The 26,248-nt window shown below is 47.9% G+C and overlaps 1 protein-coding gene across 1 annotated transcript in view; it reads left to right on the forward strand.

Moving 5' to 3' along the window:
• The first annotated feature begins 14,948 nt into the window (after window positions 1-14,948).
• The window catches only part of SEC14L1 (SEC14 like lipid binding 1), a 78,712-nt gene continuing 67,412 nt past the window's right edge, over window positions 14,949-26,248 (forward strand). The window contains exons 1-3 of the mRNA XM_033182324.1: window positions 14,949-15,150; window positions 16,642-16,746; window positions 17,559-17,651. Of these exons, the coding sequence (XP_033038215.1) occupies window positions 17,589-17,651 (63 nt within the window). The 5' untranslated portion in view covers window positions 14,949-15,150; window positions 16,642-16,746; window positions 17,559-17,588. The remainder of the gene's footprint in view (window positions 15,151-16,641; window positions 16,747-17,558; window positions 17,652-26,248) is intronic.

Consider the following 26,248-nt stretch of genomic DNA (forward strand, 5'->3'; position numbering starts at 1 on the left):
CCAGCACGCACAAGCATCTACCTCTGCTAGGCCTTCACGCAGGGCCTTCCTGTGCTGGAGGCCCCTAGCCACCCCACATGCCTTATGTGCTTGCCACCAATAGGATTTTCACCATGACACCAGGATGTATAAATCTTGAAACTGGTGACCTGGAAGGAAGAACAAAAAGCCGAAGAACTGTGAAGAACTGTGAGTTCAACAGAAGGAATGGGGCCGGGCGGGGTGGCTCACGCCTGTAATCCCAGCACTTCGGGAGGCCCAGGCAGGCAACTCACCAGAGGTCAGGAGTTCGAGACCAGCCTGGCCAACATGGCAAAACCCGATCTCTACAAAAATACAAAAATTAGCTGGGCATGGTGGCACATGCCTATAATCCCAGCTACTTGGGAGGCTGAGGCAGGAGAATCACTGGAACCCGGGAGGTAAAGGTTGCAGTGAGCCAAGATCATGCCACTGCACTCCAGCCTGGGTGACAGAGCGAGAAGGAAGAAGGAATGAGAGTGCGATAGGAAGAGCTCTGTGAACACTGGAGTCAGACTGTTGGGTTCGGATTCTCTGCTCTGAAAGTCACTTATCCTCTCTGTATCTTGGTGTCCCCATCTGCAAAATGGGCTGTGACGAAGATCATGGTGATGCTTGTTAAGTGCCTAGCACAGGGCCTGGGCCTGATACAATTGGTAGAAAATAGAGGGGAACTGTGTTCATTCTTCAAGGAAACTATAATTGAATTAAATAGGACACTGAATTTAGGCATCATATGGGGAGACAGGAACCATGAACTGGCTCCTAAGCCCTGAATGATCTGTAGGGGTTAAACATACAGAACTCTTTGTGCCTCGGTCTCCCTGGATGTGGAATAAGCTCAGGTTGCCAGCATCGTAGTGGTTCCTTGCATGCTCCTGGAATTGCTAAGAGGCTGGTTCCCAGAGAAGCCCTGTGTGTGCCCGAGTGTGCCACGTGAGCCAGGTCAAACTCTTCTCCAGGTGCACGGGAACCTTGGAACAAGGCCAGCCCTGCCAAGGACAGCAACATCCTTTGTTCTCTGGCTTTCTCAAAGCCCGGAGTCTACAACGTGATGAGCAAGCCAGCCTTGCCCTTCCCTTGGTGTCGTGTGCTTTGTGGGCAATGGTGGTGGGTGGGTCAGGCAGGAGTAGGCACCCTCGGGGTCCAGGAGGCTTACCCTGTCGGGTACAGGCGCCTTTTTCACTGCTCTGGGGTCGACGAGGCAGATACCATTGGCGGGAGAGTGAGCAGGGGCGCCTCCCTTCCCTCCAACAGGAGTTTCTTTCCTTTTCTTTTTTTCTTTTTCTTTTTATTTCTTCTTAAAACAACAACAACAACAAATAGGATACATGTGCAGAATGTGCAGGTTTGTTGCATAGGTGTACGTGTGCCGTAGTGGTTTGCTGCACCTACTGACACGTCCTCTTACGTTCCCTCCCCTCACCCCTCACCCCCAACCAACAGGCCCCAGTATATGCTGCTCCCCTCCCTGTGTCCATGTGTTCTCATTGTTCAACTCCCACTTATGAGTGAGAACACGCAGCGTATGGTTTTCTGTTCCTGTGTTAGTTTCCTGAGGATGATGGCTTCCAGCTTCATTCATGTCCCTGCAAAGGGCATGAACTCATTCCTTTTTATGGTTTCAAGGGGTTTGTTGGTTTGTTTTCTCTTCTTTTCTTTTCTTTTCTTTTTTTTTCTGAGATGGAGTCTCGCCCTGTCACCCAACCTGGAGTGCAGTGGTGTGATCTCAGCTCACTGCAACCTCGGCCCCTTGGGTTCAAGCAATTCTCCTGCCTCAGCCTCCCAAGTAGCCAGGATTACAGGCACCCACCACCACGCCAGGCTAATTTTTGTATTTTTAGTAGAAATGGGGTTTTACCATGTTGACCAGGCTGGTCTCAAACTACCAACCTCAGGTAATCCACCCATCTCAGCCTCCCAAAGTGCTGGGATTACTGGCGTGAGTCACTGTGCCTGGCCAAGGGGTTTGTTTTCTAACCAGCTGTAGAGGGTTGAATGTGGCTCCTCAAAAGATGTGTCCAAGTCCTTACCTTGGGTACCTGTGAATGCGATTTCATTTGTAAAATAGTGTTTTTGCAGATGTCATTAAGTTAAGGAACTTGAGATGAGATCATCATGGATTTAGGGTCCGTGATGATCTCATTCTGGTGGCTTTATAAGAGAAAGAAGAGAGATTTGAGACACAGAGGGGAGAAGGTAGAAGTGGAGACTAGCAGGAGGTGGCCACAAGCCAAGGAACACCCAGGGCAACCAGCAGCCGGAAGAAGCCAGAACGGACCTTCCAGAGCTGCAGGAGGGAGCACAGCTCTGCCAACACTTTGGTTTCACCTCCAGAGCTTACGGCCTCCAGAACAGTGAGACAATGAGTTTCTGTTGCCCTCAGCCACCCAATTCGTGGTAATTTCTTGCAACAGTGCGTCAACCATGGGCACTCCCTGAGCCTTGTGTGGTGAAAAGTTCAGAGCCGTACCTTGTATCCCCGGGGTATGGAGGAAGGTCACGCAGGCTGTTGGTTTTGCGTCAGTGTGGTTGTTCCTTCCTGGGGCACGCCACATCTCCCTGCTAATGTCCGGTAGGCAGCTGGGGGTCACCTCTTAGCACAAGCACAGCGCCTGACCAGAGATTACAGGGGTGGGTGGGGGTGAGAGCTGACAGGTGCAGTGCCTTTTAGGACAAGTTATGCATTCACACTTGAGCATTTTATTTTATTTTATTACTTTTTTTTTTTTTGTTCTGAGACAGATTCTCGTTCTGTTGCCCAGGCTGGAGTGTGGTGGCATGATCTTGGCTTACTGCAATCTCCGCTTCTCAGGTTCAAGTGATTCACCTGCCTCAGCCTCCCGAGTAGCTGAAAACACAGGGGTGCACCACCAGGCCCAGCTAATTTTGTATTTTTATTTTGTTTATTATTATTATTTGAGACGGAGTTTTGCTCTGGTTGCCCAGGCTGGAGGGCGGTGGCTCGATCTTGGCTCACTGCAACGTCCGCCTCCCAGGTTCAAGTGATTCACCTGCCTCAGCCTCCCGAGTAGCTGAAAACACAGGGGTGCACCACCAGGCCCAGCTAATTTTGTATTTTTATTTTTTATTTTGTTTATTATTATTATTTGAGACGGAGTTTTGCTCTTGTTGCCCAGGCTGGAGGGTGGTGGCTCGATCTCGGCTCACTGCAACATCTGCCTCCCAGGTTCAAGCGATTCTCCTGCCTCAGCCTCCTGAGTAGCTGGGATTACAGGCACGTGCCACCAGGCCTGACTGATTTTTGTATTTTTAGTAGAGTTGGGGTTTCGTTGGCCAGGCTGGTCTTGAACTCCTGACCTCAGGTGATCCACCTGCCTTGGCCTTGCAAAGTGCTGGGATTACAGATATAAGCCACCACGTCTGGCCATACTTGGGCATTTTAAAGTTGAGTGAGTTTTCTGAACGTGAAGGGGTGATAGAGACTGTTGTGCCCAGCTAAGCCAGATGACCATCTCGCCATGCTCCCCTAACCCTTGGAGTCCATTTAGCTTATGTAGCTCATAATTATAGACAATGGTTTGCCAAGAAATTGCTTTGTATTTTTTTCAGCCTGTCTGTGCCAAGAGCCGTACAAATGAGCATTGGTCTTTTAATCATATTTTCATATCGGTCTTTTGAACAATTTTCATATTGTTTTTCTGTTGGGGGAAATTTAAGATGGGGAATGATTTATCTAAATATAGACGATGTTGCTGGCAACCAACTAGAGGGGTAGGCGGGACGATAATAATAATCTGTGTGTACAGAACATTCCGGAGGCAGAGCCGTAGGACGCCTGGCGGTGGGAAGCATTTACATAGACTCTAACCATTTACAAAGTGTTTTCATCAACATTTTCTTATCCAAGCTTAACAACCCAGTGAAATTTTCTGACACCAAATTCCATCAACATCCAATTAGTTTTTTTTTTTTTTTTTCCATAGGAGGAGGAAAACCCTAAAAGCTGCTTTGGGCTACTGAGGTGGCTCAGTCAGACCCACAGGTCCTGCCAGCGTGGGAGACGGAATTTTCACTGCAGTGTGAAGTGAGCACGTGTGATTCTCAGCTGGAGGTCACACTGTGTATGTAGAACCTTCCGGGGCAGAGCTACAGGGTGCCTGGTTATGGGATGCATCCCAAATAAGGTATTGAACTGAAACCCTGTGAGTTCGAATCTCCTGGTGAAACAGGAGATTTGGGGGTCTGAAAGATCCTCTCTTTCACTCACATCAAGGAGAACGCAGGAGAGCTCTGGCCTCTGACGAGCCCTGTGTGTCTTCAGTTCTGCCCGCAGAACTGAGGTGGGGGAGGGTTTTCTTTCCCACGGTTAGCCTTGAGACAATTGCTTTAACTAAATGGACTGAGGCTGCTCGACTGTTTATTCTTCATCTAGTCACGCCTTGCGATGCGGCCTCTGGTCTATACCCTGTTAGCGCTACATTCCTTCCTGGGGGTTAATTAAAAGCAGCAAGTCAAGCCTCCCTCCAGTATGACCCACAGCTGCACAGCCCAGGGACTCACTGCTGGACTTGCTAACCTAAGTTCTGGTCCCGCAAAGGAAAGGGAGTGCCAAGCAGCTGCATCAGTCGGTGAAGTGAGGACTATATTTTGTGAAACAAACAAGCCAAAAAGAAGTATGATTGGGTAGGCTATTTTTATTTCTCTGAGTGGGAAGCTGAAAGGCTTGGGGCGCTCCTTTGTCACCCTAAATCTCATTAGATGCAAGCTGTGCTTCCTGCTGCAGAAACTCACCGCCTAAGCCAGGCCTCTTCCCTGGACTTGATGTCCTCGCTGGGTGACACAAGGTACAGTGTGTCTAAAGGTGCCAGTGTGGGGTGGAGGGGTAGTGACAGCATCGTCCCCAAGGATGCTTCAGCTCAGTCCATGGCGGGGGGTGTGGTTTTTCTTTATTTAATTAATATTTGTTTATTTATTTATTTATTTGAGACAGAGTTTCGCTCTGTCACCCAGGCTGGAGTGCAGTGGTGCTATCTCGGCTCACTGCAACCTCCACCTCCTGGGTTCAAGCGATTCTTATGCCTCAGCCTCCCGAGTAGCTGGGATTACAAGTGCACTACCATGCCCAGCTAATTTTTTTGTATTTTTCAGTAGAGACGGGATTTCACTTCACTGTATTGGCCAAGCCGGTCTCAAACTCCTGGCCTCAAGTGATTCATCAGCCTCGGCCTCCCAAAGTGCTGGGAAGACAGGCGTGAGCCACTGCGCCCAGCCTATTTATTTATTTTTGAGACAGGGTCTTGTTCTGTCACCCAGGCTGAAGTACAGTAGCGTGATCACGGCTCACTGCAACCTCTCTCTCCTGGGGTCAAGTGAGCCTCCCAAGCAGCTGGGACTGCAGGCACATGCCACCATGCTCAGCTAATTTTTGTATTTTTGTAAAGACAGGGTCTTGTCATGTTGTTCAAGCTGGTCTTAAACTCCTGGGCTCAAGGGATCCGCCCGCCTCGACTTCCCAAAGTGCTTGGTTTACAGACTGCCTAGGCTGACATGTGTTAAATGCACTCAGAATAAAGGCCTCATCAAAGGCTCATTTAGTCCAACCCAACAGATATTTAATAGGGTTCTAGAAAATGCCAGGTGCTATTAAAATAGGAGAAAATTAGTGACTATGGTACCTAAGCAATGTACAGTTCAACAGAAGACACAGATCCCATTCTTCTACAGTCTAGTTTTAGTCAACATGCCTTATGATGCAATTGCGAAGTGCGTGGGCCATTGGAAAGAGGCATCAGAAAAGCCTTCAGGGAGGAGCTACATTGGGCTGTTGTGGAACTGAACAGACTGTGTTTCAACTGCTAGGTGTCTGTCCTGTAGAGCATGCTGGCACCTTGTAGGAAAATCCGCTTTTCTATAGTGGATCTTTCTTTTTTTGAGATGGAGTTTCGCTATTGTTGCCCAGGCTGGAGTGCAATGGCGCGGTCTTGCCTCACTGCAACCTCTGCCTCCCAGGTTCAAGCAATTCCCCAGCCTCAGCCTCCCAAGTAGCTGGGATTACAGGCACCCACCACCATGCCCAACTAATTTTTGTATTTTTAGTAGAGATGTGGTTTCACCACGTTGGCCAGGCTGGTCTCAAATTCCTGACCTCAGGTGATCTGCCTGCCTTGGCCTCCCAAAGTGCTGGGATTACAGGCGTGAGCCACTGCACCCAGCTGTAGTGGATCTTTCTATACCCCAGTGCTCACTGTGTTCGGAGTAAATTAAGGTGCTGAATAAATGTTTGTTGAATCCACAAAGTAATGAATAAATAAACGAATACAGTGGAGATGAATATAAGATCATTCTGGACAAACGGAAGTTGGGGGCAAGATTTACAGAGGATCTTGAATGGTAGGCTTTGAAGTTTAAATTTAATTCTGTAGTCAACGTACTTTTTGCACAAGGGAATGAGTTGGTATTTTTGAGAGAGAATTCTGCTAGTAGTGCGAAGGGTGTCCTGAAAGAAGGAAGACTCTTAGGTAGATAAACCAACTCGTTATAGGGACTTTGCTTCTCCAGACTGAAATGAAATATTTTGGAAATATGGAAGGTTGGATGATAACTTTTGCAGATCCAACTTCTTGGCCTGAAGTTTTCCCAGGTCAGGAGTGGTGCACTGTGTTAGCTCAAGGCCACTGGCTTATTGCCAGGGCTCAATTAGGAAATTGTGCCTGTAGGGTAACCTACATTTTCTATACTTTTTCAGGCTGGAAACTTTGCCAGATGGTCCATGTCGGGAGAATCAGTCATGCCTTGCGAGGCTGTCTTTAACTCTTTTACTACCAAATGCCAAAGTGCTCGCTTCCTTTATTAGGCCTTTATTCTGTGTGCATTTTTTTTTTTTTTCTTTTTCTGAGCCGGAGTCTGGCTCTGTCACCCAGGCTAGAGTGCAGTGGCGCTATCTCACTGCACCCTCCACCTCCTGGGTTCAAGCGATTCTCCTGCCTCAGCCTCCCAAGTAGCTGGGATTATAGACATGCACCACCACACCCAGCTAATTTTTACATTTTTAGTGGAAATGGGGTTTCACCATGTTGGCCAGGCTGGTCTCAAACTCCTGACATCAAGTGATCCACCCACCTCTGCCTCCCAAAGTGCTAGAATTACAGGCATGAGCCACTACGCCTGGGCAAGTCTGCGTGCATTAAACACACATCTCCCCAGCATGGGCTCTGACATGTCCCTGTAACTGACTGAAGTGAAGCACAAATGCCAGGGTGTATAAGGCCACCAGAAAATAAGGAGTAAGTGCCCCTGGGTCTCTTGGCACAGCCTAGATTATTTGCTGGCCCTGACTCTCAGCATTGTTTAAAGGGATTATTGAGCATTATCTCTTGTTTCTTTTGCTATGGTAGTGAAGGGGTTGGGCTCTGGAGGGTGAAATTTTAGTGTAAGATTGTTACTTGCCTTCCACTGTCTTTCTTGGAGTGACACTCCCCTGAACTATACCCCCAATCCTCCTTTTTTTTTTTTTCCGAGAAAGTCTCACTCTTTCACCCAGGCTGGAGTGCAGTGGCGCGATCATGACTCACTGCAGCCTCAAACTCCTGAGCCCAGGTGATCCTCCCACTCAAGGATCAGCGTCCCGAATAGCTGGGAGCACAGGCGAGTGCCACTACCCCCGGCTAATTTTTATTTATTTATCTATTTTGTAGAGACAGGTCTCACTGTGTTCTCCAGGCTGTTTTGGAACTCCTGGGCTCAAATGATCCTCCTGCCTCACCCTCCCAAAGTGTTGGGATTACAGGCATGAGCCACTGCACCTGGCTGCAGTCCTCTTATGCCACAAATTCCCATGCTGCTTTTGTTATGGTGGAGAAGAGGTTGAGCTCTGGAGGCTGAAATTTCAGTGACTCCTAATATCATGCTAAGAGCAATGGAGGCGACATGGCCCAAGGACCCAGCAACAGCGCCCCTACCTCAGGTTAATCCTGCGGGGGGGAGATGTCCTGCCATGATGCTTCTGCCCACCTGCCGGTGCCTGTGCAGGTGTGACCAGCCTGCTGATACCCCGTCCTGAGGTCAGCTCCAGGCGGCCAAGTGGAACGGCAGCTTCAGACTCAGGCTCCTAATGACGGCTTCTCAACTCACAGTGTCTTGCTATGAACTCTTGGGAATCCTGTGCTTCGGTCCCAAGGGCACCTGGTAAGTGTTGCCTTTACCTGGCACCCATCAAGGCTTCCATTCACCGAGAGAGGCGACAACAGACAGGTGAGGAGCGCTCATTAATAAAGATGCTCTGCGCCAGGCATGGTGGCTTACACCTATAATCCCAGCACTTTGGGAGGCTGAGGCGGGTGGCTCACATGAGGTCAGGAGTTCGAGACCAGCCTGGCCAAGATGGAGAAATCCCATCTCTACTGAAAATACAAAAATTAGCTGGGTATGGTGGCAAGCACCTGTAGTCCCAGCTACTCGGGAGACTGAGGCAGGAGAATCACTGGAACCCAGGAGGTGGAGGCTGCAGTGAACCAAGATCACGCCACTGCACTCCAGCCTGGGCAACAGAGTGAGACTCCGTCTCAAAAAAAAACAAAAAAACAAAAAAAAACCAGTGCTCTGGAAGCGAGGGGCACAGTCACGGTGTTTCAGAGTGCCCACTCTCGTAATTCGACTTTAAAGGGATCCTGTCTGAGGAAAGCAGGAGGTGTGCTGCAAGACAAGGGCAGCAGCCTTCTCTTCTTTGCTGCAGCGCTGTGGTCCCACCAACCTGCCTTCACTGTTTGTTACCTGATGTCACTTACCTTGCCCGGCATTGACTCCACCCTGTTCAGCCTGTGGATGACACTATTAGCTCAGAGAACAGAGAAAGGAGCAGTGCCACTTGAACACAACATGCAACACACAAACACTTTTTTGTTTTGGGAGACATGGTCTCTCTCTGGCACCGAGGCTGGGGTGCAGTGCTGCGATCATAGCTCACTGCAGCCTTAACCTCTTGGGTTCCAGTGATCCTACCGGCTCAGCCTCCCAAGTAGCTGGAACTATAGATGTGAGCCACCATGCCCAGCTAAATTTTAAATTTTTTGTTGAGGCCGGGCGCAGTGTCTCATGCCTGTATTCCCAGCCCTTTGGGAGGCAGAGGCGGGTGATCACTTAAAGTCAGGAGTTCTAGACCACCCTGGCCAACATGGTGAAACCCCAAATCTACTTAAACAAACAAACAAAAAATAAAAAAATTAGCTGGAGGAGGCTGAGGCGGGAGAATGGCGTGAACCCGGGAGGCGGAGCTTGTAGTGAGCTGAGATCCGGCCACTGCACTCCAGCCTGGGCGACACAGCGAGACTCTGTCTCAAAAAAAAAATAAAAATAAAAATAAATAAATTAATTAATTAAATAAATGAATAAAATAAAATATTTTTTGTTGTTGTTGAGACAGGGTCTCACTGTGTTTCCCAGGTTGGTCTTGAATTCCTGAGCTCAAACAGTCCTTCCACATCAGCCTCCTAAAGTGCTGGGATGACAGGCGGTGGCCACCGTGTCCAGCTGCAAACAATTCTTATGTTCTGTTTTTGTTTTTGTTTTTGTAAAAAGATTGTGTCCTGTCACATTGGCTTGAATGTTTATATTCATTGTCCCAGCTTCCATTCTCTCCCCAACCCACTGCTATCTATCTTCTGTCCCTGAAGCCTGGGGAATTCATGTCTAGCAAGGACACCAGAGGTCCTCTTATTACCGAAGCCCAAGAGCTGTCTTATTTCTCCTTCTGTTACCCATCTTTTGACTCTGTTGACCCCATACAACTTGACACTGTTGGGGAGCAGGACATCACTTCTCTCTCCTGGTTCTCCTTCCACCTCTCTGCTTATCAGCATCCTTCCCTGGTTCTTGTTCACATCCTGACCCTTAACAGCTGGAGTTCTTTAGAATTCTGCTCTTGATTTTCTTTGCATCTGAGTGATACCATACTCCCACCAATAACGTCATTCAACCTTGGGTATGTCCCTCCCTATTCAACTGTTTCCGCTCTGTGAGGCTTTCCTCAACTCCCCAGAAACTGGCTCCATAGCACTGTCCCTATTTCTCATTTCCAGCATTTATCACACTGTATATAGACTTCTTTATTCTGAAATTCTTTCTCTCTCTCTTTCTTTTCTTTTTTATTTTCTTTTCTCTCTCTCTCTCTTTCTTTCTTTCTTTCACAGTATTGCTGTGTCTCTCAGGCTGTCTCTCAGACTGGAGTGCAGTGGCACACTGCAGCCTCGACCTCCTGGGTTCAAGTGATCCTCTTGCCTCAGCCTCCTGAGTAACAAGGACTACAGGCATGTACCACCATGCCTGGCAATTTTTTTTTTTTTTATTGTTTGTAGAGATAGGGGTCTTGCTATGTTGCCCAGGCTGATCTGGAACTCCTGGGCTCAAGCAATCTTTTCAACTTGGCTTCCCAAAGATTGCAGGCATAAGCCATGTACCTGGTGCCTCTGTCTTTCTCTCTCTTTCTGTCTCCTTCCTTTTCTTTTTCTCTTTCTTTCTTTCTCTTTCTTCTCTTTCCTTTCTTTCTCTTTCTTTTTCTTTCTCTCTCTTTTCCTTTCTTTCTCTCGTTCTTGCCCTGCCTTGCCCTCCCTTTCCCTCCCCTCCCCTTCCTTCCTTCCTTTCTTTTTTCTTTGTCTTTCCTTCCTTCTTTCTTTTGAAATTTTTCAAACATACATTACCACTACATTTTAATAGTTTGATTATATCCTTGATGAGAGAGACTGTTAGTTGCCACCAATATCATACATCCTTTGCTGCTTTCTTTTTTTTTTTTTTTTTTGAGACGGAGTTTCGCTCTGTCGCCCAAGCTGGAGTGCAGTGGCCGGATCTCAGCTCACTGCAAGCTCCGCCTCCCGGGTTCACGCCATTCTCCTGCCTCAGCCTCCCGAGTAGCTGGGACTACAGGCGCCTGCCACCTCGCCCGGCTAGTTTTTTGTATTTTTTTTTAGTAGAGACGGGGTTTCACCGTGTTAGCCAGGATGGTCTCGATCTCCTGACCTTGTGATCTGCCCGCCTCGGCCTCCCAAAGTGCTGGGATTACAGGCTTGAGGCACCGTGCCCGGCCCCTTTGCTGCTTTCTTAGCAACAGAACTCACAGTTTGTAGCTGGGTATGTGGTCACTTGGCACAGGCTACATTTCCCAGCCTTCCTTGCTCTTCGGTGTACCCAAGTGATTAAGTTCTGGCCAATGGGAAGTATGTATGTGTGCTTATGTGTGTGCACACATGTGTGCGCGCATGTTTGTACATGCACATCATTTCCAAGGAAGTATTCATCAGGGAAGCAGGTTTGCTCTTCTTCACCTTTTCCTCCAACTTGCTGGCTGGAGAGCGAAGACACATTGTGTGGATGGCAAAGTAGCAATACAGAAGGGACCCACGTTAGGCCATTCTCGAATCGCTATAAATAAATACTTGAGACTGGGTAATTTATAAAGAAAAAAGGTTTAATTGGCATTCTTAAGAGAAAGTAATAATTTTTCTTTCTTTTCTTTTTTTTTTTCTGAGACAGAGTTTCACTCTTGTTGCCCAGGCTGGAGTGCAATGGCACGATCTTGGCTCACTGCAACCTCCACCTCCCAGGTTCAAGCAATTCTCCTGCCTCAGCCTCCCGAGTAGCTGAGATTACAGGCATGTGCCACCATGCCTGGTTAATTTTGTATTTTTAGTAGAAACAGGGTTTCTCCACATTGATCAGGTTGGTCTCAAACTCCCAACCTCAGGGGATCCGCCTGCCTTGTCCTCCCAAAGTGCTGGGATTACAGGCATGAGCCACCGTGCTCAGCGACAAGAAAGCAATAATTTCTTAGTATCATCATATGTTCGAATAGTGCTTAAGAGGTTCCACAGGCTGTTCAGGAAGCATGATGCTGGCATCTGCTTAGCTTCTGGTGAAGCCTTAGGGAGCTTTTACTCTTGGTGGAAGGAGAGGAGGGGCAACAGGTAGGTCACATGGCAAAAGCGGGAGGAAGCTCCAGAGAGTAGGGGGAGGTGCCACCCATTTTTAAGTGAGCAGATCTCATGTGAACTCAGAGAGAGCTCACTTATGGCCAAGGGGATGGCCCAAGCCATGCATGAGGGGTCTGCCCTGATGGTCCAAATGCCTCCCACCAGGCTGGACCTCCAACACTGTGGATTACAATTCAACATGAGATTTGAGTTCAGACTATCTCAGGGCCTACATTCCTGATGATGAGGAATAAGACCACCTGCATCCACACAGCTTAGCCAGCAGGACTGAGACCTAAGACCTCTGGGTCAGCATGACTTACTATTTGATCCAGGAGATTCTTGTTCAGGAATATTAGACTGTAAACGAGTACGTGCCTTCACTGTTTGCCTCAATAAATGCATGAAAAGCATTTATTATAACAAAGATTGCTCATCTTGGCAATGAACCCCCTTCTCCGGATGATAGTATAGCCACCCAAGAGGTTCACCTTGCCTGCTGCCTACAGAGAGCTGATTTATCAGGACAGGGGAATTGCAATAGAGAAAGAGTCATTCACACAGAGCTGGCTGTGCAGGAGACTGGAGTTTTATTATTACTCAAATCAGTCTCCCTGAACATTCAGGAAGGAGAGTTTTTTAGGACAACTTGGTGGGTGGAGGGAAGCCAGTGAGCCAGGAGTGCTGATTGGTCAGTGATGAAATCATAGGGAGTCAAAGCTGTCTTCTTGTGCGGAGTCAGTTCCTGGGTGGGGGGGTCACAAGATCAGATGAGCCAGTTTGTTGATCTGGGTGGTGCCAGCTGAGCCATCAAGTGCAGGATCTGCAAAATGGCTCAAGCACTGATCTTAGGAGCAGTTTAGGGAGGGTCAGAATCTTGTAGCCTCCAGCTGCATGACTCCTAAATCATAATTTCTAATCTTGTGGCTAAAGTTAGTTCTACAAAGGCAATTTAGTCCCCAGACAAGAATGAGGTTGGCGGGCTGGGCGCTGTGGCTCACACCTGTAATACCAGCACTTTGGGAGGCCGAGGCGGGCAGATCACGAGGTCAGGAGTTCGAGACCGCCTTGACCAACATGGTGAGGCCCATCTGTACTCAAAATACAAAAATTAGCCGGGCACTCGCCTGTAATCCCAGCTACTCGGGAGGCTGAGGCAGGAGAATAACTTGAACCCAGGAGGCAGAGGTTTCAGTGAGCCAAGATCGCACCACTGCCCTCAAGCCTGGTGGACAGGGTGAGACCGTTTCAAAAAAAAAAAAAAAAGGAAATAAAGTTTTTTGTGATTGATGTCTCAAGTCTGCTTTTTCTTCAAAATGTTTAATTGAAGTATAATACACATATAAAAGCTTGCAAATCATAAATGAATGTATGGCTCAACAAATTTGCCAGTCTCTTTTAATCTGTAGATTGACCCTTCCCCTCTTTTTTTCCTTTGGAATTTGATAAAGAATATATTTGTCTTGTACTGTTTCCCACGGTCTGTACTTTGCCAATTTTTTTCATGGTGTCATTTAGCATGTTCCTCTATTCTGTACTTCCTGTAAATTGGTGGTTACATCTAGAAGTTCATCAGATCAGGTCAAATTTTTTTTTTTTTTGACACAGTCTCGCTCTGTTGCCCAGGCTGGAGTGCAGTGGCGTGATCTCGGCTCACTGCAACCTCCCATGTTCAAGTATAATTCTCCTGCCTCAGCCTCCTGAGTAGCTGGGATTACAGGCGTCTGGCACCACTCTGGGCTACTTTTTGTATTTTTAGTGGAGACGAGGTCTCACCATGTTGACCAGGATGGTCTCAAACTCCTGACCTCAGGTGATCCACCCGCCTGGGATTACAGGCATGAGCCACCGCACCCGTCCTTAAAGCATCTTTTGAAGGTGGATGTGATTTCCACAAACAGGCAAAAGCCAGTCAGACTGAGTGTAGTGAACAATGTGGGTGACCAAGCTGGAAGATGATGGTTTGACGTGGAACACAAGGGGTGATGAGGCCATGAATGATTTGCTTGTGTGTCTGGTAAACTGGCTTTGATGGAAATTCCTAAACAGGCCCAAAAACGTTCTGTCCAATGGCAGCATGAAATGTACAGCCACCCAGGGTGACTAATGTGAACGGAACAACAGTGACATTGACGGTGAAATTGCATGTTGGTTATAAAACCAGCTTTGCTGTGTGGGTGGACATACGAAGTGCCCCTTTGTGGTCATGAGCTCCTCTTAAGGACCCCAAAATGTCTCAGTGGTACCCGATTGAAAATTGGAGCTGGACTGTGCTCTCCTGCTGAAATTCGGGAGCTCCTTAGCAACCCCACCGAGGACCCCTCGATTCCGAGGGGCAGACCCTGGGCGCGTGTCTCATTTTCAAGCCCGCGGCCCGACACTAGAGCCGTTGACAAGGATGCCGCTGGGCTCCACCCGGGCCCTACCGAGCCCTGGGCCGCGCAGCACCGGCGTCCGCCTCCTCCCCATTAGTCGCCGAGAATGCGGTTGGGGCACTGCGCGCGAGCAGGCTGGTGCTCGTGAACAGTCAACAAGAAATGAGGAAGAACGGGGGCAGCCGCCAGGGCGACCAGAGGCAGGCCTCAGAGTAGCAGCCAGGCGGGAGGGCCTAGGTGGCTCTAACCTCCCGCAGACTTCCTTTTCCCGCTCAGCGGAACCCCTCCCCGGCAAGCTGGCAGTCCCCAGAGGCCTCACTCAGCCCCGCCCCCCGCCCCCCGCCCCCCGCCCCCCGCCCGCTACTCGAGAAGTCCCACCCCTGCCCCGCCCCCAACACGTGACGCAAACTGGGCGAGGCCACTAGGACCTCGGGCATAACACGCCGTGCGTCAGGGTCGGCGCCTTCTCCGAGCTCCTCCCGCGCCCGCCGGTCTGGAGCTCACGCCTGCGCAGTTTGGACCCAGGGTGTCACCACCCCCCACCCCCCGCTCCCCTTCCTTAGCAACCGTCACCCGCTCCCGCCCCCGCTCCCTCGGTCGCGGCCGCGCACGCGCGCCCCTCCGGTGCCCGGCCCCGCCCACCCCGTCACCCGTAACAACCACAAGTGCCCTCGCCGCGCCCCTTCCCCCTCCCGCCTCCCCGGCCCCCTCCCTGGAACCGGCGGTCGAGCTGCGGCCGCCGAGCAGTGGAACCGCGACTGCCCAGCGGAGCCGCCAGTATGAGCGTCCCTCGCCACCCCGCGTCCCAGGCTCGGCCTTTCTGACAAGAGGTAGGCGCGTCGTCGCGGCCGGTCCGAGTGCGCCCCCGCCCCGGTCCCGGTCTCCGTGGAGTCCGGCGCCTCTCGGACGGGCCCAGCGGAACTCCCGGCCGTCCGCCCGCTGCGCCCGTGCCTCCCCGGCTCCGGCTGCCCTTGGCCCGGCGCCCGAAACGGGCTGTGCCCCGCCCCCCTGCTCGCCCCTCGCCGCCCCTCTCCCCCGCCCCCACCCCGCGAGGCTTCCAGCTCCCGGGAGCCGCTTTTTGCTGAGAGCGGAGTTTCGGGTCCGGAGCCAGTGCCCGCCCAACTCTCCCCTCGGCCCGGGCTTTGGCCCCGTGGGGCGCAGCCGCGCGGGACCCCTGCTAAGCGGCCCCGGGCGCTGGCCGCCCCTAGAGCTTGCTCGGGAAGCGTTCAGTGGGTCTGGCCATTGGCTCCTGTTTAAACAGCGATTGTCATGCAATAGAAGCCGCCCGGGTCCTGGATGCCACTTGGTCGTTGTCACTCCGGATGCCCGCGTAGGGCGTTATCTGGACCAGAGCATCGGCAGCTGGGACCTGGCTGTGGTTCACGAGCTCGTGAATTAGCAGGTTCTTAAGTGAGTGTAGCCAGTTCTACCAGGCGGTGGAATCCTGAATGGATGTTACAGTTTCTTAAACGAGCATTACGCTTTTTTGCTTCCTCCCCCCACTCTTGTTTGTACCCGGTGATCGTCCTCTTATCTGGGAGAGAATCCTAAAATTAATTTTCCCAATAAAATTTTTAAAAGGTGATTGGATTCCCACTGTGCACCAACACTGTAAGGTTTGCAAAAGTAAAAAGAACGTGGTCCCAGCACATCAGGATGTGTCAGTCCCGTAGTCAAGATCAATATTAGAAAAGCGTCGAGTTGAGTTTGGAGAACTTGGGAGTTTAGCTCTGATTCTCATGATTTTAGAGGTGAAAGTCTTTCAAGATTATCTCCCCGAAAACCTCATTTTACAGAGATGAAACTGAGTCCTAGGGAAGGCAAATGGCTTACTCGTGGTCACCCAGAGTTATTCCTTAGCCGTTTTCACACTGTTAGATGGTGGTGGTTTCCACCATGACCTCCTTCTCTGAGAGGTATGCCAGACATACCAGAGAAAGTTCCAAAACTGTTTAAACGTAGTGCTATAGATAGGAATTTAATACCGGGCGCGGTGGCTCATGACTATAATCCTAGCACTTTGGGAGGCTGAAGTGGGCAGATCCCTTGAGCCCAGGAGTTTGAGACCAGCCTGGGCAACATGGGGAAACCCTCTACAAAAAAAAAAATGTATGGTGGTGCGTGCCTGTGGTCCCAGCTACTTGGGAGGCTGAGGCTGGAGGATCACTTGAGCGCAGGAGGTGGAGGCTGCAATGAGTGGAGATTGTGCCACTCTTGGGCAACAGAGAGAGACCCTGTCTCAAAAAAAAAAAAAAAGGAATCTTAGAAGTTTCTGAAATAAAATATATCTTTGTAATTTTTTTTTTTTTTTTTTTAAACAGCTAGACTTTGGGCTCCTTGAGGATATTCAGTTTTATACGTTTGAATATCCTCTCACCATGTTAAGCGGAAAATACCATTCTTGATGATTATCCTCAACAAGACAGGTAGGCTCATTCGATTTTTCTTTCTCACTTTAAATGGAGGAGACAGAGGACTGGCAAGTCCAAGTGTGTTCTTAGAGCAATCCATGTAGGCTGATGCTAGAGAATGATTGTGCGCCCCTAAGGATGGCTCCCCTACTGTGAATTAGGTGTGAACATTTAACCGATCACTTACAGATAGTAGCTATTTGAGGCTAGAGATTTCAGTGGAGCCTTTTTAACCAGAGTACTTGGCATCTCTGCCACTTGAAGACAGGTCGCCAAAGCTGTAGTGTACACAGTTAGAAACTAGGAATTGACACTTTTCCTTTGAAGCTAGCTTTTGAGGAGTATTCCATAATTTGAGATACAGTCGTATTTTTTTCCAGTTTTATTTCTGTTTTCCCAGAGGTAATATCTTAACATGAGATCATTTTTATTTGACTTCTAGTAGAAGTTGTTTAAGAGAAAATGATCCAAGCACTAATTATGTTGGTTATTAGAATAATAGAATCATAACAGTTCATTGCTGGAAAGGACTCAGGTCAGGTCATGTAATGAATGCAGAATCCTAGTAAGTCGATGAGGGGATTGGAGCCCCTCTCACACCAGTACTGTTTGCCTCATTGCACTTTGTCTGCTTTTTCTTATCGTTTAATTACCTCCCCCTGCCCTTGTGTATTTAAATATCATCTTTTCATTTTCATGTGCATAGAATTATGACCTATAGTGGTCTTTTTCTGTTGTTAGAATGTGGTATGATGTGTCAGTGCAAACTTAACTAATAATTTGTTTCTGCTTTGTGGTTATTTATCACATATATTTATGTTTTGCAGGTGTGAGAGGATTGCTGTTGTATTTCAATCATGGTGCAGAAATACCAGTCACCAGTGAGGGTGTACAAATACCCCTTTGAATTAATTATGGCTGTAAGTACTTGACATTTCAATTTACTCTTTGACTTCTTATTTATAAAATACAGTGTTAGAATTTGATGATCTATATAGATTTATTGTTTGTCTCCATGACATCACTTGTACTTACTCTGTTTTTATGCTTATGAACTGTATCTAGGGTGTGTAAAATGTTTTTAAAACATAAGCCTCTGAAAATAAAAATCTGCGCGTTAAAAAAATGCACCTCAGGGTAATGTATGAATTGAAGTTAATTCTCCCTTTGAACACACGGAAGTGGGATTCTAAGCACTTCTTCTTCGGGATTGTGCTCTTTTTTTTGTTTGTTAGAGCAGCAAAGGGATGTGGAGTGTGGTCTCTGCTGCTCATGTGGAAGAGTGCTCTGCCTGTGAGTGAATTCACTTTAGGTAGTGTTAGAACTGAGCACTGTGCGATGGAGTTTTACTCACCTGATTTAAATGACTCTGTTGAATGAGTTTTTCCCCCAGTATCAAATCCATGAGTTCAGTTAGAATTCCACATATGGGGTAAAGTCTTAATTTTCTTTGTTATTTACCTGAAGAATTTGACTGAAAATAAGCATATTACTAGATGCAAAGCAAACCTTTTCCAGTCATTTTTAGATTAGGGTATTCCTTCTCTTCCTTTCTCTTTTGTGTTACTATTAAGATATACCTACCAGAAAATATGATACCAGCAGGAGGATGTGTCTTTCATGAGCACACACCTGATGAAAACACGTGTGTCACGCTCTGCACACCTGGGATACTGGCACCAAGGTCAGGTAGTCAGGAACCAGAACATAGGCGACCCAGGAAGAAGTCCGCCCTGGTTCAAGTGAGCCACTGTTTTGACTCCTAACACGCAGGGGACTGTTACCTGTTTCTGTTCCTTCTATAAATAGAAACGCAGGTGTTTTAGCAGCTGGCTGCTTCTGCTCAGTGTGTGTTTGTGGGATTTATCTAGATCAATAGTTTTGAAAAACAAAAAGTCCTCTTACAGGAAAAATTTACACGAGAGGGTTTGTTTTAAAATTTATTTTTATTTATTCGTTTAAGACAGCGTCTCGCTCTGTCACCCAGACTGAAGTGCGGTAGCGTGATCTCGGCTCACTGCAACCTCCGCCTCCTGGGTTCAAGCCATTCTCCTGCCTCAGCCACTCAAGTAGCTGGGATTACAGGCTTGCACTACCACGGCCACCTAATTTTTGTATTTTTAGTAGAGACCGGGTTTCTCCCTGTTGGTGAGGCTGGTCTCAAACTCCTGACCTCAAGTGATCCACCCACCTTAGTCTCCCAGAGTGCTGGGATTACCAGCGTGAGCCACCTCTCCTGGCCTATTTTTATTTTTTTATTTATTTTTATTTTTTATTTATTTATTTTTTGAGACGGAGTCTGGCTCTGTGGCCTGGGCTGGAGTGCAGTGGCCGGATCTCAGCTCACTGCAAGCTCCGCCTCCTGGGCCTATTTTTATTTTTGAGATGGAGTTTGCTCTTGTCCCCCAGATTGGAGTGCAATGACATCATCTTGGCTCACTGCAACCTCCGCCTCCTGAGTTCAAGCGATTCTCCTGCATCAGCCTCCCGAATATCTGGGATTACAGGTGCCTGCCCCTGCACCTGACTTTTTTTTTTTTTTTTTAGTAGAGATGGAGTTTCTCCATGTTGGCCAGGCTGATCTCGAACTTCTGCCCTTAGGTGATCCTCCTGCCTCGGCCTCCCAAAGTGCTAGGATTATGGGTGTGAACTACCATACCTGGCCCATTTTTTAAATTGAGGTATAATTTACATCCAGTGAAATGGTCACATGTCAGGTGTACAGTTTGATCAGTTTTTTTTTTTTTTTTTTTTTTTGAGATGGAGTCTCGCTCTGTCGCCCAGGCTGGAGTGCAGTGGCCGGATCTCAGCTCACTGCAAGCTCCGCCTCCTGGGTTCACGCCATTCTCCTGCCTTAGCCTCCCAAGTAGCTGGGACTACAGGTGCCCGCCACCTCGCCCGGCTAATTTTTTGTATTTTTAGTAGAGACGGGGTTTCACCGTGTTAGCCAGGATGGTCTCGATCTCCTAACCTCGTGATCCACCCGCCTCGGCCTCCCAAAGTGCTGGGATTACAGGCGTGAGCCACCGCGCCCGGCCGTTTGATCAGTTATAACAGAAGAATCCCCAATACTTTTGTCAAAAGACAGGACATTCGCATCCATCCCCGGTGAAGGTTCCTTGGTGCGCCTTCCCTTTCAGGTGTGAGGTTTTGGTTTGTGTGTGTGAGTAAGAAGTTCTGTGTTACTCTTAAATATGTGTAACTAGGGCTGTTGAGTATTTTATGTTGTTGACTTACCATGTTTGCCATTTGCATGTTATCTTCGCTGTTTTGGCTTTTGGTTGTATGAGACAAAGACCCTCTCCAGCCAGCTTGGGAAGGAGTTTTGTGAGTGAGAACATGTATAGTGTGATAGGAATCGCACAGGAATCCGGGAATTCGAGCTGGGATGGGCTGAACTCCAGAGCCTGGTGGTGGAGGGAGGTTCCTCGCTGCTCTGGGGGCCTCAGCCACAGTTTTTGTCTAGGATTTTGCCCCGTGGGACTGTGCCTGGCTCCATGTGCTGGAGCCTTCTCCCCCTCCACCAGCTGACTGCTTTGCTCACTCCTGGTTTCCCTTCCTTGTGGCTTCAGCTAGAGGACTTGCTTAGCTGTCCAAAAGCCCTCTGGCCCCAGTTCAACTCCGTGGCATTTCTTGTTGCATTCTTTCAGTTTCTAAGTGACCAATTCCTATCACATTTCATAGTTCACATCCTTGAGAGAAACTTGATCTAGTTCATTCCCCACCCCCACCCCTGCCCTGGCCCTGGGTTTGAGGATATTGGCTAGCCTGCGGATTGTCTGCCTTGGGTGGGAGGCCTGACCCTTGTTCAGTGAGCTGGGCTGGTGGAGCTGGGGAGGAGGCGTTGGGGTTGTGGGCAGTGGGCAGCGCCGGGTAAGGCAGAGTGGCTGCTCACAGCCCAGGGTGGACACAGGACAGAGAGTTGGGCGGGGTGGGGGATGTTTTCCAAAACACTTGAGTGTGACTTAAAAAGCTTCATGCAACCCTCATAGTTTGAGGCAAAGGCTGGTTTCTTTGCCAAACGTTAGATTGAACAAAGAGGAGGTGTTTGGATTGTTTAATGTTTGGACTTCCTTATTTCCCTTACTTCACCATTTTCAAAAGTGTGACGTTTGCCTTGCCAGTTTATGCAGGACTTTACAGAAGAACTCGAAATTCAAATTCTGAGCTGCCACCAAGTTTGTACAATTAAACCATTTTAAAATTATTGTTCTGAGGTAGTGGTTAATTTCCCTTCTTTTTCTTTCTTCTCCTTTTTTTTTTTTAATGATTTAAAACTTACTAGTTAGAAACTTTTCTTTTTGCCTCACCAGCTTCAGGAAATTTTCTTTTGAATTGTTAGACAAAAAATAAATAAATAAACCCACAGGCGCATGCACACACATGTATATTCTTCTACCCTGTAGTAAAAAGAAAACATTTTGAAATCTGAAAATGAAGTATGTTACCTTTTTCCTTTCAGAAGTAGACTGTGAGTGATGTTTGTGTGGTGTGTTTTGCCCACATTTCTTACTGTAGTTGTATGGTATAAAATCCTCAGTATTTGCTTCATTTTTTTCTCATTGAGGAAAACTAACAGTAAAATGAGTTAACCTGAGAATGCCCTTTCCAGTTCAGCATTCAGAGTGAGGAAAGAGGTATAGATCCAGTTAAGGTGAGAACGAAACTGTATTCCGCCAGCGTATTTGTGAGCATGTCAGAAAGCGAATGTGCCTCACTAGAATGCACGATGGCGTCAGGAGTGGCCGGCAGGTGCCTGGCACGCCGTCACAGGAGGTGGGTCCAAGTCCTGGTTTATGTGAGTCCTGTGAGGTGAGAGAGTGGGAAAAAATGCCCCCTGCTCAACTTAATGCCCTTGTTTGTTTTAACCAAGAGTTCACTTGTAATTTAGTATTGCCAGAAAACTGTTCCGGTAAAAAGTGTTGAGTATAAATAGGTACACAGTCGGGTCAGATATGTTAATTGCATCTCACTTGATTTAATGAAAATTTACCATTTGTTTTGAGGTCAGTACCATTAAAAAAACATGTTAAAGTTCTCATTAACTCGCTTCAGTGATATTTACATAAGCAAAATTGAAGTGGAGGTTTTTCAGTAGGCATTTGCGCGGTGTTCTTTTGTTAGATACCACCCCAGAAACAGAATGTCAGAGCTTTCAGCGAGTTGGAGAAATCACCTAGCTCAACCCTCCCTCGGAGGGAGGGCGGGGAATCTGACACTCTGAGGTGGTGAAACTTACACAGGTAGTGCCGAGATCTGATTCTGGAGTTTGGTGTTCTTTTCTCATACTGCGCTTTTTCCTCCTACCCACGGATGTGTACCTGAAACATCTTAGGAAAGAGAAATCAAAACTTCTTGGCCACACACAAACGAAAGCCTCACACCTGACAGGGAGGGCACACCAGGGAACCTTCTGGTGGGATGGTTGCAGATGTCCTGTGTTTTGACAAAGGTGTGAGGGACTCATTTTTTAAATTGAGTTATAATTTACATACAGTGAAATGGTCACATGTCAGGTGTACAGTTGGATCAGTTTTAACAAAAGGGCTACGCTTCCTGGCTTGTGGGGAGGAGAAATGAATCAGTGAAGGACACTCTGATTGATTGTGCTTTAAAGGATTTATGATCTCATGGGAGCATAGTGATATGATCCCACAGATTAGGAACTTAGAGTGGGAGGTATAATTCTAGGGTGCTTGAGTTGAAGTGTTTCTTTTGGAAATTTCTAAGATAAAGCACAAGCTTTAAAAGTTAAACATTGTCAAATGCAATTCCCCCCCTCCCCCCATGTTAATGGCTCCTTAATAAAGGCCTCAAAGGGAAAATGAAGGAGGCAGGAGGCCACCTAGCGTAGGAGGGCGGGGTGGGAGAGGTCAAGGTCAGGAGCCCTTGAGAGTTGTGGGAGAGAGGGAAGAACGTGAGAGGCCACCTTCTGGACCTGATTTCTGTGGTGGCAGCCGCAGGTGAGACGATGGCTTGGACTCCGGTCTGTCTTCTGCTGAGGACAGCTGTCCTCATTGTGACCGGTGGGGAACACACGAATAGGCTCCACTAGCTCCTGTGCATCCCAGAAGCTGCTGCCCTGTCCAGTGCCGTTTCTGCCTGGGCTTTCCATTACACAGCAGATGCGGTCACTTCATTCTTTGCTCTCTCCTTTCCTCTCCCTCATCCCAGTTTCACTGTGCTCTAGGAGTGCTGGCATTCTCCGGGAACCCCTTCAGTATCTGCGTCCTTTCAGCAGACACACCCTTTAGACTGTGCCTTCAGGAACCAAGGCACCTGGTTCTGTCCCTGTCTATCCCAGCACTGCCATCGTTGAAGCGTAAGCCCCTCTCTTTGCAGGGAAAGACCAGGAGTCCCTTGTTCCTTTGCGCATTTACATCTTCCATCCCATAGGTCACTTTGCACTCCCCTGCCACACACTTTCCATTGTGTCTGTCCTGTGTTGCAGGCTTTCCTGTTACCTGTCCTCGCACATCTCAGCTCCTGTGCTTTTTTCGGCAAGGCCCTTTGTGGCTGTGTTCTGCCCCGTTCGTTTAACCTTATTTCGTAATTATGCACATTTCCCAGCTTGAACTTGAACGTTTGTTTCTGTCTTGTTCCCGTTGGCCCGGACACACAGTGCCGTTTCCTGCCCTCTCTTTTCTTTTTTGTTTTCAGACTTCTCTGCCTCAGATATTTGCCATTCCCCATCTGTCTCTCCAGATCTTCCCCATCTTGTCCTGCCCCGCCTCCGCGATGCCTCTGAAGACTCCATTCATGTTTCTCTCCCTTCCCCAGGATGCATTCTTAACGTTGGAGTCGGTATTAGGTACTTTCACTTGCAATGGGAGTTTCTTTATTCACAAAGCCTCTTGAGTGTTGCTCTCCAACTATTTTGTGTGTCCTTCCAGGGCAGTGACCTTGCCAGTTATTTGTCTTGTTCTCCCAAGCACGGGTGCTAAGGACATAGTCTGTAGGCATGCAGATGTGTGTGACTTGTTCACACACACTGTGAGGATGAGGACTTGGTGAATGGTGGACATTCAGATCTAAACTGTATCTCCAGGGCATGACGCCACCTGTCTGTAGTGCAGTTACTTGAGAACGTGGGAGGGTGAGGTGGGAGGATTTCTTGAGGTCAGGAGTTTGAGACCAACTTGGGCAACATAGCAAGATCCTGTCTCTACAAAAAAATAAAAATAAAAATAAATAAATGGTCATGGTGGTGTGCCTGTAGTCCCAGCTACTCAGGAGGCTAAAGAGAGAGAATCCTTTGAGCCCAGGAGTTCAAGGCTGCAGTGAGCTATGGTCACACCACTGTACTCCAGCCTGGGTTACAGAGAGAGACCCTGTTTCAAAAATAAATAAGGAAATAAAGTGCATCTCTGATTCTGTTTTCAGACAAGGGATTTATGTTTTCTACATGGAACAGAAGTAACACGCTATGGTCTCTCAGTTAACCAGTACGTCACCTGGGAGCAAAGCCCTTTTGTGATAAAGTTGGCTAATTTGTGTTTCGTTTTTTTTTAATTTTCATAAATGTTGCAAAACCTTGTTGGTAAACACTCTGATGGCAGTTTAAGTGGTGTGCTTTTCCAGGTTGAATAACCAAAGAGCCTGCTTAGCAGTGTATAGGTTTTGTTTTTGTTTTTAAATACTACTCCTTGCGGAGCGGGGCTGGCCCACGGGCAGTGCTCTCGGAGTAACCACAGTTGTTGATTAAACGACCTAAGTACAACAGAATTTGTTTCGCTCTCCTGATCCTTCTGCTTTATTTTGTTTTGTACTCTGGCATTTGGGGTTTTTTCCCCTTTCCTCTCAGGTGTCTCATGTCTTCCCACTAAGACCAGAGGAAGGAAGAAAAAGAGATTTGCTCTGAGGCCAGATACAAATGTGTGCCTGCCGCAGACCAGCTGTGTAGCCTGCTAGGCCAGGGACTAGTGTAAGACTGCTGTGAGGAGGGGCTGGAGTGAGACAGACAGCAGGGGTGAGGGCAGGCGATGGTGACCTGGTGGTGCCACAGCCTCACCCCCTAACTTCCAGATACCCTGCCCCATCCCACCTCCAAATGCCGGGCGAACTGAATCAGTTTATAAGTGAGTAAATGACTATGGATGTGTATCTCTGTTACATCAAATAGGCATTTACATTGAAGCTATTTCATCCATTCCAATTTCATATACAAAACAGGGAGACCTGAGGGATCCCAGGATGGACTCGCAACTCATGTATCCTACTTCAGGGCGAGGAGATCCTGCTTTTCCTTAATTGGGGCCTTTGTGAAGTGCGGAATTCCCGAGGGAGAACACTTGCTGACGTGCACCTGTGCCATGTTGGTCCTCTGGTTGGTTGGGCAGGGGGCACAGGTCCTGCTCTGCCCTTTCGCCATCTTCGTGGCAGCTAGCTGCATTCAGAAACCATCCATCTGCCCACCCGTTCCTTGCCTGAATATTCTCTGAGCTGCCTGTCCCCTTTTCTCTAACGTTGTTTTCTAACTTTGAGGTCCCGTGCACATCAGATTTTCAGCGTTAATTATTAGGAAATATTTTCAGTCCATCGTTCATCTCAGAGCACAGCTTCTTTCTCTCCTAGATTTCATCCTTGGGCCTTTTTGTATTTCTGATTCGGTTTTTTTCAGTTTCTGATGGTTAGATGTGATATTGAAATACATCTTTTTCATTCATCAAGGTATCCTTAGATCTTCCAGCAGCCTAATGTGCAGTAGAATTTGTTTTTACCCAAACTAATAAGCAATCTACTTTTTGGGGTAGCTGTCTTAAAACCCAACTTTGTTCAAGTCTAGAAGTGGAGGGAAATGTTCCGTTTTCTCTGATGATATGTAAAAGGACCTGGCCAATTAGTGGGAGATAGTGCTATCCTCATTTGTAAAGTTGTGAATGCCATCGTGTGAGTCCTGTTGCATTTAATCAAAGCTGGGGTGTAATTAGTCAGATTTACTTGGTTTTGAAAATGGACAATTAGAGTGAGCTTTCATTACATGCTGCTTTGTACAGAGCCAGACCTTTTCCCTTGTCTTCCGTTTCAACATTGTGCATTCCGGCTGGTTTTCCCCATGCTTTTCCTGAGCTGTATCCAAGTGTTTCTAATGTGCTGGAGTGAAGGCAGTTGTGGTGCAGTAGGAAAATATTTCAAGGAGAAATAAAATGGATCAGATTCAGCTTCTTGCCTCTCTTATTTACCTGGTTTTATAAAAACAAACAAAAAACCCCAAAACCTTGTTTTATGGAAAATTTCAAGCATACACAGGTAGAGAGAATTATATAATAAATGCGATTTACCCACCACACAGTTTCACTGTTATCAGCATCTTGCTGGGCCTGGCGCAGTGGCTCATGCCCGTAATCCCAGCGCTTTGGGAGGCCAAGGTGGAAGGATGGCTTGAGGCCAGGAATTTGAGACTAGCCTGGGCAACATGGTAAGACCCTGTCTCTAAAAAGCAAAACAAAATCTTACCAATATTTTTATCAATTCTCCCCACTTTTTTCTTTCCTGGTGTATTAAAGCAGATTTCAGG

The sequence above is a fragment of the Trachypithecus francoisi genome, unplaced genomic scaffold, assembly GCF_009764315.1.
Source record: "Trachypithecus francoisi isolate TF-2019V2 unplaced genomic scaffold, Tfra_2.0 Lachesis_group20, whole genome shotgun sequence".
Taxonomy (NCBI): domain Eukaryota; kingdom Metazoa; phylum Chordata; class Mammalia; order Primates; family Cercopithecidae; genus Trachypithecus; species Trachypithecus francoisi.